At 45.9% G+C, this 19,715-nt stretch overlaps 1 protein-coding gene across 1 annotated transcript in view; it reads right to left on the reverse strand.

The window, feature by feature from the left end:
• ptgs1 (prostaglandin-endoperoxide synthase 1) overlaps positions 1–19,715 on the reverse strand; it is a 100,628-nt gene that overhangs the window by 30,479 nt on the left and 50,434 nt on the right. Inside the window, exons 8-9 of the mRNA XM_041900731.2 lie at positions 6,174–6,420; positions 5,746–6,032 (exon numbers count right to left, since the gene is read on the reverse strand). Coding sequence (XP_041756665.1) covers positions 5,746–6,032; positions 6,174–6,420 — 534 coding nt within the window. The remainder of the gene's footprint in view (positions 1–5,745; positions 6,033–6,173; positions 6,421–19,715) is intronic.

The following is a 19,715-nucleotide window of genomic DNA, read 5'->3' on the forward strand; positions in this document are numbered from 1 at the left end:
TACACAGCCTAGAGGTGTGTTGGGTCATTGTCCTGTTGAAAAGCAAATGATAGTCCCACTAAGCGCAAACCAGATGGGATGGCGTATCGGTGCAGAATGCTGTGGAAGCCATGCTGGTTAAGTGTGCCTTGAATTCTAAATAAATAACAGACAGTGTCACCAGCAAAGCACCCCCACACCATAACACCTCCTCCTCCATGCTTCACGGTGGGAACCACACATGCAGAGTTCATCCGTTCACCTACTCTGCGTCTCACAAAGACACAGCGGTTGGAACCAAAAATCTCAAATTTGGACTCATCAGACCAAAGGACAGATTTCCACCGGTCTAATGTCCATTGCTCGTGTTTCTTGGCCCAAGCAAGTCTCTTCTTATTATTGGTGTCCTTTAGTAGTGGATTCTTCGCAGCAATTCGACCATGAAGGCCTGATTCACGCAGTCTCATCTGAACAGTTGATGTTGAGATGTGTCTGTTACTTGAACTCTGTGAAGCATTTATTTGGGCTGCAATCTGAGGTGCAGTTAATTCTAATGAACTTTCATCATAGCGGTTGATGGTTTTTGCGACTGCACTTGAAGAAAGCTTCAAAGTAATGATGGATTGTCGTTTCTCTTTGCTTATTTGAGCTGTTCTTGCCATAATATTGACTTGGTCTTTTACCAAATAGGGCTATCTTCTGTTTACCACCCCTACCTTGTCACAACACAACTGATTGGCTCAAACGCATTAAGAAGGAAAGAAATTCCACAAATTAACAAGGCACACCTGTTAATTGAAATGCAATCCAGGTGACTACCTCATGAAGCTGGTTGAGAGAATGCCAAGAGTGTGCAAAGCTGTCATCAAGGCAAAGGGTGGCTATTTGAAAAATCTTAAATCTTAAATATATTTTGATTTGTTTAACACTTTTTTGGTTACTTCATGATTCCATATGTGTTATTTCATAGTTTTGATGTCTTCACTATTTTTCTACAATGTGGAAAATAGTAAAAATAAAGAAAAACCCTTGAATGAGTAGGTGTGTCCAAACTTATGACTGGTACTGTATATCTGAAAGTAGGTATACATAAAAAAAAGAAAATGTTTAATCGTCACATACACCGGTTAGGTGGAGTGAAATGTGTTGTTTTTAGGGCTGTCCCCGACAACAACAAAAAACTTAGTCGACCGAAAGTCGTCTGTTCTTTTGACCAATCGATTGGTAGTAATTCTAAAATATGTATTTTTCCATATATAGACACACCCTATGTGTTTTCATAAAAATTAACTACTGTATGCCTACATTTGGGCGCAGGCCAGGTAGCCTATAGGCCTACTTCTATGCATAATCAGGTGCACGTCCTTACTCAACATTGACAGGCGCTCCACACAAAAGACGACTAAATTGACAAAACTCGTAAATGAAATGAAATAAACCAAAGCTTGTTTCTCACAAGTGTAGCACAGGTTGTGTGGTCTGCAAACAACGTGTCCCCTCCGACAATTAGGACAGTAAATTAATGATTTAACAGAAATTACTGTAATCAAACAAACATTGTAGATTAGAAATTCTAGGAATTAACGATAAATGTACTATTGGTGATATACAGTGCATTCGGAAAGTATTCAGACCCCTTACCCTTTTCCACATTTTGTTACGTTACAGCCTTATTCTAAAATTGAATGGGAAAAAAAATCCTCATCAATCTACACAAAATACCCCATAATGACAAAGCGAAAACAGGTTTGCTAATTTAGTAAAAGGAAAAAACTGAAATACCTTATTTACATAAGTATTCAGACCCTTTGATATGAGACTCGAAATTGAGCTCAGGTGCATCCTGCTTCCATTGATCATCCTTGACATGTTTCTACAACTGGATTGGAGTCCACCTGTGGTAAATTCAATTGATTGGACATGATTTGGAAAGGCACACACCTGTCTATATAAGGTCCCACAGTTGACAGTGCATGTCAGAGCAAAAACCAAGCCATGAGGTCGAAGGAATTGTCCGTAGAGCTCTGAGACAGGATCGTGTCGAGGCACAGATCTGGGGAAGGGTACCAAAACAATTCTGCAGCATTGAAGGTCCCCAAGAACACAGTGGCCTCCATCATTCTTAAATGGAAGAAGTTTGGAATCACCAAGACTCTTCCTAAAGCTGGCCGCCTGGCCAAACTGAGCAATCGTGGGAGAAAGGCCTTGGTCAGGGAGGTGACCAAGAACCCGATGGTCCCTCTGACAGAGAGCCAGAGTTCCTCTGTGGAGACGGGAGAACCTTGCAGATGGACAACCATCTCTGCAGCACTCCACCAATCAGGCCTTTATGGTAGAGTGGCCAGACGGAAGCCACTCCTCAGTAAAAGGCACATGACAGCCCGCTTGGAGTTTGCCAAAAGGCACCTAAAGACTCTCAGACCATGAGAAACAAGATTCTCTGGTCTGATGAAACCAAGATTGAACTCTTTCACCTGAATGCCAAGCGTCACGTCCGGAGGAAACCTGGCACCATCCCTATGGTTTAGCATTGTGGTGGCAGCATCATGCTGTGGGGATGTTTTTCAGCGGCAGGGACTGGGAGACTAGTCAGGGTCGAGGGAAAGATGAACGGAGCAAAGTACAGAAAGATGCTTGATGAAAACTTGCTCCAGAGACCTCAGACTGGGGCGAAGGTTCACCTTCCAACAGGACAACGATCCTAAGCACACAGCCAAGACAACGCAGGAGTGGCTTCGAGACAAGTCTCTGAATGTCCTTGAGTGGCCCAGCCAGAGCCCAGACTTGAGCCCGATCAAACATCTCTGGAGAGACCTGAAAATAGCTCTGCAGCGACGCTCCCCATCCAACCTGACAGAGCTTGAGAGGATCTACAAAGAAGAATGGGACAAACTCCCCAAATACAGGTGTGCCAAGCTTGTAGCGTCATACCCAATAAGACTTGAGACTGTAATCGCTGCCAAAGGTGCTTCAACAAAGTAATGAGTAAAGGGTCTGAATACTTATGTAAATGTGATTTTTCCATTTTTTATTTTTAAAAGATTTGCAAATATTTCTTAAAACCTGTTTTTGCTTTGTCATTATGGGGTATTGTGTGTAGATTAATGAGGAAAAAATACAATTTAATCCATTTTAAAACAAGTAACGTAACAAAATGTGCAAAAGGTCAAGGGGTCTGAATACCTTCTGAATGCATTAAATATGCATTGATGCTTTAAGTGCACTGTTTTATTGAAATAAGACACACATTTCTCAAGAGGGAGCCAGAGATCAAGATAACCAGAAGAAAAAAAAACATAACCTGACCCGACCATCCTCCTCCCACTCCTGCTGGCTTTCGCAGATTCTGCTGTTACTCTCCTGAAGTTGCCGGTAATAGGCTACACGAAGAGTCAGTCGGCAACCTTTCTCATGTGGAATGCCAATTTATCCTACCATGTCTACCGATCTGTATGCCAGTTATTGTTTTCATATGCACATTTTCATGGAACAGTTTCATTTAATTTATATGAACATTTTCGTATCTCAATCATTGTCATGTGGTTAATCAAAATTCTATCCAAATTTAAATGAAAATGATACAAGCCTAAAAGGTCACTTCTATTGCCATTGCCAACTATGTAAAAATAGCCTACATTAAGCCAACAAATAAAAACATTGCAGCCTGCAGGTAGAAAATATCCTGATTAAAATAAATATCCTATAAATCACATTGGCTACGCATGGCCTGTCTGCAAAGAACTTGACACATTGTATCAACTATCAACTTGGGTTGGGTCTGAAGCTCACTCTAGCAAACTTGCAACATTGTATAAAATATTCTGGGCCCTCAAGAGTTTCCTGCTGCCAGTGAGCTCGGGACAGACACAGCTGTAGGCTATTTGCGCAAGAGATAAGAGCTCATCAGGTAGGCCTATTTTATGACGTTTCCACTGGATCAAAGCATGACATTTTCCCCTTTCATGCTGAGTGGTTATCGAAAGGGAGAGAGATGGAAAGATTTTTCAAATATATTAAGGAACTATTGTCATTCTCAATGGATGTAAAAACATACTTTGTTTGCTTGCTGTTTGAGTTGAAGAAAATATTACTTTGAGAAGCTCCACAGCTCATTAGTGGTGGTGCATTAAACAAATCAGAAATACTATCAGATCCCCAAATGGGCACATTTATATGCCTACATTTGGGTGCAGGCCAGGTAGCCTATAGGCCTACTTCTATGCATAATCAGGTGCACGTCCTTAATCAACATTGACAGGAGCGCTCCACACAAAAGACAACTAAATCGACAAAACTCGTAAATGGAATGAAATAAACCAAAGCTTGTTTCTCACAAGTGTAGCACAGGTTGTGTGGTCTGCAAACAATGTGTCCCCTCCGACAATGAGAACGGTAAATTAATGATTTAACAGAAATTACTATAACCAAACAAACATTGTAGATTAGAAATTATAGGAATTAACAGTAAATGTAATATTGGTGATATACTGTATGTAATGGGGAATTGATAGACACTAACAATCAAACGCAAACAATTCACACAATGAAGTTATGAAACAATGAATGTGCACAAATTGGCGGGAGACAGCGCATTCTGGAGAGAGACATGCATTGTGCATCTTAGCCACAGTCTCGGCAATGGATTAGTTCCCTAATTGCTTTACAGGTCAGGCATAGTAGTACAGTTCCCCTTGAGCAAATTAGGGTTATGTGCCTTGCTCAAGGGCACAGAGATTTTTCACCTTGTCGGCTGGGGTATTTGAACCAACGACCTTTCGGTTACTGGCCCAACGCTCTAACCACTAGGCTACCTGCCGCCTTACACGCCTTACTGATTGTACAAAACATTAGGAACACCTTGCTAATATTGAGTTGCAACCTCTTTTGCACTCTGAACAGCCTCAATTCGTCAGGGCATGGACAATACAAGGTGTCAAACGCATTCCACAGGGATTCTGGCCCATGTTGACTCCAATGCTTTCCACAGTTGTGTCAAGTTGGCTGGGTGTCCTTTGGGTGGTGGACCATTCTTGATACACACGGGAAACTGTTGAGCGTGAAAAACCCAGCAGCGTTGCAGTTGTTGACACACTCAAACCGGTTTACTTGGCACCTATTACCATACCCCGTTCAAAGGCATTTCAATCTTTTGTCTTGCCTATTCACCCTCTGAATGGCACACATACACAATCCATGTCTCAATTGTCTCAAGGCTTATTAAATCGTTATTTAACCTGTTTCCTCCCCTTCACTGATTGAAGTGGATTTAACAAGTGACATCAATAAGGGATCATAGCTTTCACCTGGTCAGTGTATGTCATGGAATGAGCATTTCCTAATGTTTTGTACACTCAATGTACAATATATAAGATATACAATATACCACACCCCCATTCCATGAATTAAACTTTGATCGATCAGCACCATCACCCACTGTCACAGGACACCATCACCCACTTACCTCAAGGCGGCTCAACTTACCCTGTCCCTATGCTCAACTTACCCCATACCCGGGGTAAGTTGTGCCAAGAGACCACTTTATTTGGACATGCTATTTTCTCAAACTTATGTTTACATGAATTCTAACATCCTGAAATATATGTAGATATCTCTGCTAGAAAGAATGCTATGTTTCCCTTGATGCTGAATAACACAAAATGGCTCAACATACCCCACTCTCCCCTATGGCATGACAATTATATTGAGACCAGGGTTCATCATTACAACACTGCATATGACATCCCATAGTCACCACACAGCCCATACCTGTCCAGCACACTGGCGTGAGAAAGCGTCCACCAGTTTCTCCACCCCGTAGTGTGTGACGATGGAGGTGTTGAAGATGAACTGTGAGTAGGGCACCACGTCTCCGTCTATGTGGAAGCTGTCTGGCATCAGGGGGTGCCAGTGGTACAGTTGGTTGAACTCCACAGCGATGCGGTTCCTGTACTGGAACGGGGACTTGAAGAGCAGGACCGGATCGAACTTCAGATCCAACAGGTAGCCGCTCAGGTGCTGCACGTAATCCTCGATCACAATCCGGATGGTCTCACCTGGAATATAAACAAAAAATGTATGGAAAGGTTTCCTTAATATTAATATTCCACCTAAAGCACTTGAGTGTCTAAAATTGACAGTCTCTGGCAGTATGAAAGACTAGAGAGAGATCTCTGTTCAGTCCAGTATGTACTTACCTATGACAATGAGCCTGGTGGTCTGGAAGAGCTGCTCATCCCCCCAGGTGGGGTGCTCGGCCTTCAGGATGTCACAGACGCGGTTGTGTTCTCTCAGCCACAGGGTGGCGTACATGGTGAGGCCTGGCAGTAGCCCAAACACCTCCTGCCCAATGGCCATGCGCTGCCCCACGGGAACCCCTCGAGGGTAGCTCATATTCACCGGCGCCTCGGCCACCGTAGGAGGGTACACCTCACCTTTAATTACCTGGAAGAAAAGATAGTCGACAGTGAAAAAGGGAAAGTAATACTATGGAGCCCTTAAGAGCTTTACTGATTCAATAGCACAATACTGAGCTTTACTGATTCAATAGCACAATACTGAGCTTTACTGACTCAATAGCACAATACTGAGCTTTACTGACTCAATAGCACAATACTGAGCTTTACTGATTCAATAGCATAATACTGAGCTTTACTGACTCAATAGCACAATACTGAGCTTTACTGATTCAATACACAATACTGAGCTTTACTGATTCAATAGCACAATACTGAGCTTTACTGATTCAATAGCACAATACTGAGCTTTACTGATTCAATAGCACAATACCGAGCTTTACTGATTCAATAGCACAATACTGAGCTTTACTGATTCAATAGCACAATACCGAGCTTTACTGATTCAATGAGCATGCTTTACTAATTTCTTTGGATGATAAAAAAATACAAAAAAACATTGGTGTCCCCTTTGGGGTTTTGTGGAAAACACATTTAAAAGATGTCACTGACAGGAATGGACCTCTGAGATTATAAACTTTATTATGTGTCCTTCCTTTATACATACTGTAACTTACAGGAAGTCAGTTGTTCCCCAACGTCTTCATCCTGGGACTCAATTTCACCAGCAACCTGCCAAACTAATCAATTAATATGTATTGCCAGAGCCCAATCTTTAGCAGTGGAGGAATGGGCCATGCCCTGGACCCCAAAATTTTGAAACACTACCGTTATATTTGATGTTCCTTTTTTTATTGTTTTTTATTTCGTTTAGGTTTTTGATATTTGCATTTTTTTTTTCACCTCTTATTTTATTTATTTTTTTCGGGGGGAATGGATCAGCTTAATATTGCAGATATATTGTATCTTCTATCAATGTAATTGTCTAACACTACTGTTAGTTACAGTAAATACTGTTTACCTCAAAAACACCCCGAAATAACCAACAGTTGCACAGCGATCTCATCCTGAGTTTCATATGCATACTGTTAAGTTGATGTTTTAAGTATCCCTATACTTCTGTTATTACGGTGCTATCACTGTTATTAGTGCACCTGCGCAGAAGTCTCTCTTGCAGTTGGACCTGGCCTGAGTGTGATGGCAACTATGTACTGTGGAAATAGAGCAGGGTTTCCCAAAGTCAGTCCTGGTGCCCCCCCTGGGTGCACGTTTTGGTTTTTGCCCTAGCACTACACAGCTGATTCAAATAACCAACTCATCATCAAGATTTGATTAATTGAGTTGCCCCCAAGACCAAGTTTGGGAAACCCTGATTTAGAGTTAACATTGGTAGCAGAGGATGGCTAATAACTACAATGTGCCACCTCGCTTTGACGAGAAGAGGTTATATGAAAGTTGGAAAAATTAACCTGGAATCTGGACACGGGTTAATAATCTGGATGAGAAAAAGCAAGCACTTGCATGGTATTATCGTTTGAGGGGAGAGCGAGAGATACAGCACTGGAAATATCCGCAAAGGATTTGAACAAGGATGGCGGTATGGGAACTTTGATCAGAGAACTGGATTCTGTGACAGTGTTACTAGAGACATTTCGGGTACGACATGGTTCTCCCGGATGCAGTGTTAGCTTTCAAGTTGCTAGATACTGCCTGTCTGGATGGTAGGGAGAAAAAGTTGGCTTTGACTGCTTGTACTGTGCTGACTTTTGTGGCACTAAAAATAATTGTACTGTACTAGACATTACAAATGACAAGGCTGTGATGTTTAAACCCTTGAACTTACTACCTCAGTGTGACGAGGTGTGAATGAAGGAGTCAGGCGCAGGAGGTAAAACACAGAAGTCCAGAGTTTATTCCGTTTACATAAATAAAACGCACCCAGCGTCAAAACGAAACTATCACAAGGGAAATATTCCACCTTGGCAATAACAAATGGAAGAGTAGCTCAACCGAGCTACTTGCTCTCACAATGAAACAATCACTCACAAAGACAAGGGGAACAGAGGGAACACTTATACACATACTAATTAGGGGAATGAGCACCAGGTGTGTGTGATTGACAAGACAAGACATGACAAGTGGAGTGATGCGAATGGGATCGGCAGTAGCTAGTAAGCCAGTGACGACGAACGCCGAAACCTGCCCGAACAAGGAAGGGAGGCAGCCTCGGCGGAAGTCGTGACAGTACCCCACCCCTTGACGCGGGGCATTGGAAGGGTGTTAGGTTAGTGGAGGAGAGAGTTCTGAGCGTATTCTGCCCATGGCAGGAACACCGACCACTCCCCCGGCCGGTCCTGACAATAGGTCCGCAGGAACCTACCCACATCTTGATTCACCCTTTCCACCTGCCCATTACTCTCGGGGTGAAATCCATAGGTCAGGCTGACCGAGACCCCCAGACGTTCCATGAACGCCTTCCAGACTCTAGACGTGAACTGGGGACCTCGGTCGGACACTATATCCTCTGGTACCCCGTAGTGCCGGAAGACGTGAGTAAACAGAGCCTCCGCAGTTTGTAGGGCCGTGGGGAGACCGGGCAGAGGAAGGAGGCGGCAGGACTTCGAAAAGCGATCCACAACGACCAGGATAATGGTGTTACCTTGGGAGAGGGGAAGATCAGTAAGAAAATCAATACTAAGGTGAGACCATGGTCGTTGTGGAACTGGTAAAGGTTGTAGCTTACCCGCTGGGAGGTGCCTAGGTGCCATACTCTGGGCGCACACAGAGCAGGAGGAAACATACACCCTCACGTCCTTAGCCAAGGTAGGCCACCAGTACTTCTCGGTCAGGCAGCGCATTGTACGACCGATACCTGGATGACCAGAGGAGGGTGACGTGTGTGCCCAGTAGATCAGACGATCATGGATAAGCGCAGGCACGTACTGCAGCCCAGCTGGACACTGCGGTGGAGATGGATCTGTGCGTAATGCCTGCGCTATATCCGCGTCCATCGCCCATACTACCGGCGCCACAATGCATGAGGCCGGGAGTATGGGGGTGTTGTCTCTGGGCCTCTCCTCTGTGTCATACAGCTGAGACAGTGTGTCTGCCTTCACATTCTTCGTACGCGGAATGTATGAGAGTGTGAAATCAAACCGGTGAAGAAGAGGGCCCACCTGGCCTGGCGAGGATTCAGCCTCCTCGCTGCCCGAATGTACTCCAGGTTACGGTGGTCTATCCAGATGAGGAAAGGGTGTTTCGCCCCTTCGAGCCAATGCCTCCACACCGTCAAAGCTCTGACAACAGCCAGCAGCTCCCGGTCACCAACGGCGTAGTTCTGCTCCGCCGAGCTGAGCTTCTTCGAAAATAAGGCACAGGGGCGGAGCTTGGGTGGCGTGCCCGAGCATTGGGATAAGACAGCGCCTATCCCTACCTCGGACGCATCCACCTCCACTACGAACGGTAGTGATGAATCGGGGTGAGCCAGTATCGGGGCTGAGGTGAACAGACCCCGCAATCTACTGAAGGCCAAATCAGCCTCAGCAGACCAGCGGAGCCGGGACGGCTCACCCTTCAACAAGGAGGTAATGGGAGCTGCGACCTTGCCAAAGCCCTGAATAAACCTCTGATAGTAGTTGGCTAAGCCAAGGAAGCGCTGCACCTCCTTCACCGTGGTTGGAGTCGGCCAATTACGCACGGCTGAAATGCGATCTCCCTCCATCTCCACACCTGTGGTAGTAATGCGGTATCCGAGGAAGGAGATTGACTGCTGGAAAAACTCACACTTCTCTGCCTTGGCATAAAGATCATTCTCCAGCAGTCGGACCAGTACCTTGCGAACCAGGGACACATGCTCGGCGCGCGTAGCGGAATACACCAGGATGTCATCGATGTAGACCACCACACCGTGACCAAGCATGTCCCGAAACACCTCGTTCACAAAGGACTGGAAAACGGATGGAGCATTCATCAAACCGTAGGGCATCACCAGGTATTCATAATGCCCTGAGGTTGTGCTGAATGCTGTTTTCCACTCATCCCCTTCCTGAATAAGCACCAGGTTGTAGGCACTCCTGAGGTCTAATTTGGTGAAAAACGGGCCCCATGCATTGACTCAATCACTGAAGGAATGAGGGGAAGAGGATAACTAAATCGTACCGTCACCTTATTCAGTGGTCGATAATCAATGCACGAGCGTAAACCGCCATCTTTCTTCTTCACAAAGAAGAAACTCGAGGAAGCAGGTGAAGTGGAGGGACGTATATACCCCTGGCGCAGGGACTCGGTGACGTATGTTTCCATAGCCTCTGTTTCAGCCTGCGACAGGGGATACACATGACTCCTGGGAGGTACAGCGTCTAGCTGAAGGTTTATCGCGCAATCCCCCTCCCGATGAGGTGGTAATTTAGTTGCTTGCGTCTTGGAAAACGTGAGCGCCAAATCATGATATTCGGGGGGAATGCGCACGGTGGGGGTACCGTCTGGACTTTCCACCGTGGTCGCACCAACGGAAACACCTAGACACTTACCCGGACACTCACGCGACCACCCCGTAAGAACCCTCTGCGGCCATGAAAAATTGGGGTTGTGAAGGGCTAACCACGGAATACCTAAGACTACAGGGTAAGCAGGAGACTCAATAATCAAAAAAGTGATCTGCTCAACATGCGTCTCCTGTGTAATCATGGTGACTGGTACAGTAACCTCCTTAACCAACCCGAACCCTAATGGTCGACTATCAAGTGCTCTGATGGGGAGTGGAATGGATAGGGGAACCAATGAAATGCCTTGCCGGCATGCAAATGCCCTGTCCATAAAGTTCCCAGCTGCGCCTGAATCGACTAGCGCCTTACACTGGGAAACTACCAGGTGATCGGGAAAGGAGGTAGATAAGGTACAGTGCGCCACAAAGGGCTCTGAACATGTTTGGGTGTTCGTTACCTGGGGTGATGCGTGAGTACCCTGCCTACTGCCTCCAGACCCAAAGGAATGTTGACTGCGATGTGAGGTGGATTGTCCCTTCGTGCCACCAGAGTGGCACTGTCGCTGTCCTCCTGCGCTCTCTTGACCGGCGGCTCCCCCCAGCTCCATCTGCTCGGGGTCAGAGTCGTCCGGAGTGGGAATGGGCAGACCCCTACCAGAACGTCCTCTGGCTGCTAGCAGATTGTCCAGCCGGATGGCCATGTCCACCAGTTGGGAGAACGATAGCATGGCATCACGGCAGGCTAGCTCCTGTCGGACGTCCTCCCTTAGGTGGCACCGGAAATGGTCGATCAGGGCCGCTCGTTCCACCCGGACCCCGCTGCCAGCGTACGGAACTCCAGCGCGTAGTCCTGTGCGGTCCTCGTCCCCTGCCTCAGATGGACCAGTCGTTCGCCCGAAAGAGGCGAGCAAACTCCCGTAGTAGTAGACACTCAGGCCACTATTGTCTACATTTTTTAGACAAAGACATCACACAAAGTCCATGTGAAAATGAGATTGTGACAGACACAGAGCACATGGAGATTCTGACAGTCACAGAGAACATGACCACAGAGGAAAAACACAAAGTATTGTTAAAACTTCACAAACAGTTCGGACCAGTGGAGGCTGCTGAGGGGAGGACGGCTCATAATAATGGCTGGAACGGAGTAAATGGAATGGCATCAAACACATGTAAACCATGTGTTTGATGTATTTGATACCATTCCAATAATTCCGCTCCAGCTATTACCATGAGCCCGTTCTCACCAATTAAGGTGCCACCAACCTCCTGTGGTTTGGACATGCTACAGTTGGCTGACTTCAGAAATTACTCAGCCGTTCTGGGAATAATGATGATGAGAGTATTTCCATTCTACGGCAGATAGTGAGCAATTGTGAGACATGCCAGACATACAGCAAACTTAAATCCAGACAAGCTGTTAGTTTGCCACTGGCTTCCAAGTAAAATTAAACAGTGGCTGTAGATCTATGAGCTACGACCAAGTGTGTGGTACCTTCACATACTCGACCACTTCACACGCTTCAGTGCTGGAAGCATTGTGAATACATAAAAACCCAGTGAAATCGTCAAGTACTTCATTAATTCCTAGATAAGTGTGCATGGCCCGCCCCAGAAATTGTACAGTGACAATGGAGGAGAATTCAATAATAATGAAATAAGAGAAATGGCTGAGAAATCCAACATGGAAGTAAAGACAACTGCTGCATACAGTCCATAGAGCATTGGACATCTGGAGAGACATTATCAAACCCTCACAGAGATCGTGCTGAAAGTGAAGCAAGACATGGATGTGACTGAAAAACAGCCCTGGATTGGGCTTTGATGGCAAAAAACTCAATGCACAATGTTCAGTCCATACCAACTAGTTTTCGGGCAGAACCCTAATCTTCCCTTTGTACTGGTTGACAAGCCACCAGCACTAGAAGGGACCAGTGTGAGTGCATGGGTGGGACAGCACCTTTCAGCACTACATGCGGTGAGAAAAGCATTCACTGAAGCAGAGTGTTCAGAGAGAATTTGCAGGGCTCTGCGTAAACAGCTTCGTCCCACAGATGAGATGTACGAGACTGGAAACAAAGTGTACTACAATCGAGTTGACTGTCAAGAGTGGAAAGGACCGGGAGTAGTCATTGGCCAGGATGGTGTGGTGATATTTGTGAGGCACGGAGACACCATTGTCAGGGTGCATCACTCAAGATTGCAGAAAGTACATTATCAACAAGTTGGAGGGGCTGTTGCTGAGAATCAGCCCCCTACTGAAAATGACAAAAAGGATACACAAACTTACCAGATGTCGCATCCACTGATATGGACACTGAAACTGACACAGGTAATGGAGAAGAGACCTTCAACCAAGACACAGGTAATACTGTTGAGGGTTCAAATTAGGAAAACGTTCAACAACAGCCACGTGTTAAGACAACTCCGCCACTGACTCGTCAACACGTTGTCATACGTCATCAGAGTGCGCAGCTGAACATTGTATGCTGGAAAACACTTGGTTTGTTATTATTGATTAAAACAAAACCACTATTCATTAAATACGAATACAGAACTTGTTTTGGCGTGGATTCCACGACGCGGTTAGCTTTAACAGCTAGGACCGCTATTTCTTGTCCCGGAATCCCGCTTAACAGACAGGTTGAAGCCTGCTTGACAGAGATGCTAAGCTGCTAGCCATCAAGCTAACAAAGCGCTGTAGGAGCTGTATCTATTATGCTTTGTTTCGGGACAAAACCGGATCACTCGGAGTTCCAATGCGGCAATTGTTTACTTGCCGAGGATTATAGGCTTAAAGTGGCTTCCTTTATCACGCAGCTCGCCAGCCTACGTAAGAAACTGGGGAAAACGCAGAGTGGAATGTTTACATTTTCTATGCCGGTGGCTGGAAGGCGTTCGCGCTTGTTGGATGCATCGTCGTTTGTCGTTATCCGACTGGCCGGTGTTGCCCGGAGCTCCCCCATCTGATAGCGGAGTCGAAGGAGCACAGCATGAGGAGAAAGGCAATCAACGATGGTCGCATGTCACGAGCCATGGAAGCCGAAGACAGCGACCTACCGCAAAGCAGTCTACACTCCCAACGAGAGGCCCGGAGCGAATACAAACAATGAATAGTGTCACCGTCCTGGAGCCTGATCTTCCTGCACCTTCGTCGCTGGGGGTGCCTGTGTCTGCGGCCGCAGTGCCTACTACTACGATTTCGAAGTCGGCGTCGGCAACCTTCCGTCCCTGTTCTGGATCGAGCGATGCTTCTCCATCTGTCGTAGGCCTGCACCAGGCGCCGGGAGCAACGGGCTCAAGTTATCCTGCCTCTCGCCCGTCCATAAAGGGTTCTCCGAATCCTGTGAAGTGTGGTTGTCACGTTCATTTAATGACGAATCAGACCAAGGCGCAGCGTGATATACGTACATGTTTATTCAACTAAATAAACACACGACAAAACAATAAACGAAACGAAACGTGAAGTCCTAAGGTAGAATATAACAAACCTTAACCGGAACAAGATCCCACAACTCAATAGTGCCCATAGGCTGCCTAAGTATGGTCCCCAATCAGAGACAACGAGCGACAGCTGCCTCTGATTGGGAACCACACCGGCCAACATAGAAATACACATAAAACTAGATAATACAACATAGAACATACACAACAAAGAATATACACACCCTGACTCAACATATAAGAGTCCCCTGAGTCAGGGCGTGACAGTACCCCCCCCAACGGTGCGGACTCCGACCGCACAACATAAACATAACAGGGTAGGGGCCGGGTGGGCATTCCGCCTTGGAGGCGGATCCGGCTCGGGGCGTGACGACCTCTCACTCTCCGCCTCCCTGTTGCGCCCCTGGTCTGGTCTGGACCTCGGCGCGCTACTTCCCCTCTCCTTCCTCCCACGATACGCCAGGCCCTGTCTGGACCCTGGTGTGGGAGACCCCGAACCTGGAGAGGGGCTGACGTCATGGTCTGGACTGGAGCCGCTGACCGGAGCTGGACTGGGCACCGGTGGAGCGGACTGCTCTAGCTCCGGAGTGGAGCCGCTGACCGGAGCTGGATCAGGCACCGGTGGAGCGGACTGCTCTGGCTCCGGAGTGGAGCAGCTGACCGGAGTTGAATCAGGCACCGGTGGAGCAGACTGCTCTGGCTCCGGAGTGGAACAGCTGACCGGAACTGGATCAGGCACCGGTGGAGCGGACTGCTCTGGCTCCGGAGTGGAGCAGCTGACCGGTGCCGGACCTAGCACCGGTGGAATGGGCACGGGCCGTGCCGGACTGGACAAACGCACCACTGGACTGGTGCGAGGAGCCGGAACAGGCCGGGCCGGACTGTGGACGCGCACCACTGGCTTGGTGCGAGGAGCAGGAACAGGCCGGGCCGGACTGTGGAGGCGGACTGGAGGTCTGGAGCGGAGAGCTGGCACCAACCGTCCTGGCTGAATGCCTACTTCCGCACAGTATGTGTGAGGCATCAGCACAGGACGCACTGGGCAGTGCACGCGCACTGGCGATACAGTTCGTAGAACTGGCGCAGGATATGCGGGACCGAGGAGGCGTACTGGAGACCAGGAGCGTTGAGCCGGCACACCCCGTCCTGGCTGGATGCCCATCTTCGCACGGCACGTGCGTGGTGCAAGCACAGGACGTACAGGACTGTGCCGGCGCACTGGCAACACAGTACGTAGCTCCGCATAACACGGAGCCTGCCCAGTCATACGCTTCCTCGCGTGAGTCCAGAGAGTTGGCTCTGCTCTGACACTAGGCTCCGCCAATCACCCCGTGTGCCCCCCCAAAAAAAATTATTGGGGCTGCTTCTCGGGCTTCCTCCTCGACCGGCCTCCTCCGTGTTGCCGTTGCACCTCTCCTGCCTGGGCATCTACCTTAGCCCATGGTCCTCTCCCCACAAATATCTCTTCCCATGACCACAAATTGCCCACCTGTGACATGGCTATTCGTTCCGCCTGGGCACGCTGCTTGGTCCTCGTTTGGTGGGATCTTCTGTCACGTTCGTTTAATGACGAATCAGACCAAGGCGCAGCGTGATATAGGTACATGTTTATTCAACTAAATAAACACACGACAAAACAATAAACGAAACGAAACGTGAAGTCCTAAGGTAGAATACAACAAACCTTAACCGGAACAAGATCCCACAACTCAATAGTGCCCATAGGCTGCCTAAGTATGGTCCCCAATCAGAGACAACGAGTGACAGCTGCCTCTGATTGGGAACCACACCGGCCAACATAGAAATACACATACTAGATAATACAACATAGAACATACACAACAAAGAATATACACACCCTGACTCAACATATGGGCGTGACAGTGGTAGTGGGCGGATTTCCTCGTCCTTCTCGCCAGTCGTGATTTTGGGCAGCTCCATGGTAAGAAATGTGACCATTCCTGGTGCAAAAACAATGTCCTATCCCGGAGCTCGAGTTACTTAGCTGCTCCCGAATGTACTACATCAGGACATGGAAATCGATTCTATCATAGTCCATGTGGGTTTTAATGACATTATGAAGGGCAGCTCTGAACAGTTGAAACTGAATTTTAAAGAGCGGATTGACTCTCTGCTAGACACTAACAAAAAAACCATCATATCTGGCCCTGTGCCCTCTCTGAATCGTGGCATTGAACGCTTTAGCAGGATTCTTGCTCTTCACAACTCACTATGTGATTATTGCAGCTCAATGGGTATAACGTTTGTTGACAATTTCGACACCTTTTGGAAACAAAACACGTTTTATAAGGAGGATGGATCCACCCAAATCATTTGGGTTCCTGGATCCTTTCACAGCATTATAAGGCTGCATTGAGACAATGACTTATCAATGACCCAAGCCCAGCTCAGCTAATCCCTACCATTGTGACACAGAGTTGTCATAATGCTTCAGCAAATGTACATAACACCAGGGGCGTCGGTAGACACAATATAAGTAACCTAATTTATGTCCCTCTAACTGCCCTGAATGTGCCAACAACCAGATGTATACTGTTAGCACTGAGCCAGTGTGCCCTAGAGGAGTCCACTGTGTGCAGTTCACCCTGCACTAACATAAAGAACATGAGCACATCTACTGCTGCTAAGCTTCCCAGTAAAGCAATAAAAACAAGTAAGCATCTCAGAAGAAAAGTGTCAAAATAGCCCACGTTAACATATGTAGCTTAAGAAACAAGGTTCATGAAATCAATAATTTGCTAGTAACAGATTACATTCATATTCTGACTATCTCTGAAACTCACTTAGATAATACCTTTGATGATACAGTGGTAGCAATACAAGGTTATAACATTTACAGAAAATATAGAAATGCCAATGGGGAGGTGTTGCTGTTTATATTTAGATCCACATTCCTGTGAAGATTAGAGAGGATCTCATGTTAAATACTGTTGAAGTAATATGGCTACAGGTTCATCTGCCTCACCTAAAGCCCATTCTGGTGGGAAGCTGCTATAGATCACCAAGTGCTAACAGTCAGTATCTGGATAACATGTGTGAAATGCTTGATAATGTATGTGATACATACTTTCTGGGTGATTTAAATATTGACTGGCTTTCATCAGGCTGCCCACTCAAGAGAAAGCTTCAAACTCTAACCAGTGCCTGCAACCTGGTTCAGGTTATCAGTCAACCTACCAGGGTAGTTACAAACAGTACAGGAATGAAATCATGAACATGTATTGATCATATCTTTACTAATGCTGCGTAGATTTGTTTGAAAGCAGTATCCAAATCCATTGGATGTAGTGATCACAATATAGTAGCCATATCTAGACACTGCACTTGACACATTTATGAAATTGCTTATTCCAGTTACTAATAAGCATGCACCCATTAAGAAAATGACTGTAAAAACGGTTAAATCCCTGTGGATTGATGAGGAATTGAAACATTGTATGGTTGAGAGAGATGAGGCAAAAGGAATGGCAAATAAGTCTGGCTGCAAAACCGATCGGCAAACGTATTGCAAATTGAGAAATCATGTGATTAAACTGAATAAAAAGAAGAAGAAACTACACTATGAAACAAAGATAAATGACAAAGAATTATAGTAAAAAGCTTTGGAGCATCTTAAATGAAACTTTGGGGAAAAACGCAAACTCAGCTCCATCATCACAAGACCAACTGATGTTGCCAACTACTTTAATAATTTTTTCATTGGAAAGATTAGCAAACTTAGGCATGACATACCAGCAACAATTGCTGACACTACACAGCCAAGTATATCTGACCAAATTATGAAAGACAAGCATTGTAATTTTGAATTCCATAAAGTTAGTGTGGAAGAGGTGAAGAAATGATTGTTGTCTATCAACAATGACAAGCCACCAGGGTCTGACAACTTGGATGGAAAATTACTGAGGATAATAGCGGACGATATTGCCACTCCTATTTGCCATATTTTCAATTTAAGCCTACTAGAATGTGTGTGCCCCCAGGATTGGAGGGAAGCAAAAGTCATTCCGCTACCTAAGAATAGTAAAGCCCCCTTTACTGGGTCAAATAGCCAACCAATTAGGCTGTTACCAACCCTTGGAAAACTATTGGGAAAAATGGTGTTTGACCAGATACAATGCTATTTTACAGTAAACAAATTGACAACAAACTTTCAGCATGCTTATAGGACATTCAATTAGCACAGCACTTACACAAAGGACTGATGATTGGCTGAGAGAAATTGATGATAAAAAGATTGTGGGGGCTGTTTTGTTAGACTTCAGTGCGGCTTTTGACATTATCGACCATAGTCTGCTGCTGGAAAAACGTTTGTGTTATAGCTTTGTTATAGCTTTACTCCCCCTGCTATATTGTGGATACAGAGTTACCTGTCTAACAGAACACAGAGGGTGTTCTTTAATGGAAGCCTCTCCAACATAATCCAGGTAGAATCAGGAATTCCCCAGGGCAGCTGTCTAGGCCCATTACTTTTTTCAATCTTTACTAATGACATGCCACTGGCTTTGAGTAAAGCCAGAGTGTCTATTTATGCGGATGACTCTATACATGTTAGCTACTACAGCGACTGAAATAACTACAACACTTAACAAAGAGTTGCAGTTAGTTTCAGAGTGGGTGGCAAGGAATAAGTTAGTCCTAAATATTTCTAAAACTAAAAGCATTGTATTTGGGACAAATCATGCACTAAACCCTAAACCTCAACTAAATCTTGTAATAAATAATGTGGAAATTGAGGAAGTCGAGGAGACTAAACTGCTTGGAGTAACCCTGGATTGTAAACTGTCATGATCAATACATATTGATACAACAGTAGCTAAGATGGGGAGAAGTATGTCCATAATAAAGCACTGCTCTACCTTCTTACCAGCACTATCAACAAGGCAGGTCCTACAGGCCCTAGTTTTGTCACACCAGGACTACTGTTCAGTCCTGTGGTCAGGTGCCACAAAAAAGGATTTAGGAAAATTGCAATTGGCTCAGAACAGGGCAGCACGGCTGGCCCTTGGATGTACACAGAGAGCTAATATTAATAATATGCATGTAAATCTCTCCTGGCTCAAAGTGGAGGAGAGATTGACTTCATCACTACTTGTATTTATGAGAGGTATTGACATGTTGAATGCACTGAGCTGTTTGAACTACTGGCGCACAGCTCGGACACCCATGCATACCCCACAAGACATGCCACCAGAGGTCTCTTCACAGTCCCCAAGGCCAGAACAGACTATGGGAGGTGCACAGTACTAAATAGAGCCATGATTACATGGAACTCTATTCCACATCAAGTAACTGATGCAAGTAGTACAATTAAATTTAAAAAACAGATTAAAAAACCTTAAGGAACAGCAGGGACTGTGAAGCAACACAAACATAGGCACAGACACATGCATACACACACACGATAACATACGCACTATACACACACGTACACATGG

This window comes from Coregonus clupeaformis, chromosome 16 (genome assembly GCF_020615455.1).
Source record: "Coregonus clupeaformis isolate EN_2021a chromosome 16, ASM2061545v1, whole genome shotgun sequence".
Classification (NCBI taxonomy): Eukaryota; Metazoa; Chordata; class Actinopteri; order Salmoniformes; family Salmonidae; genus Coregonus; species Coregonus clupeaformis.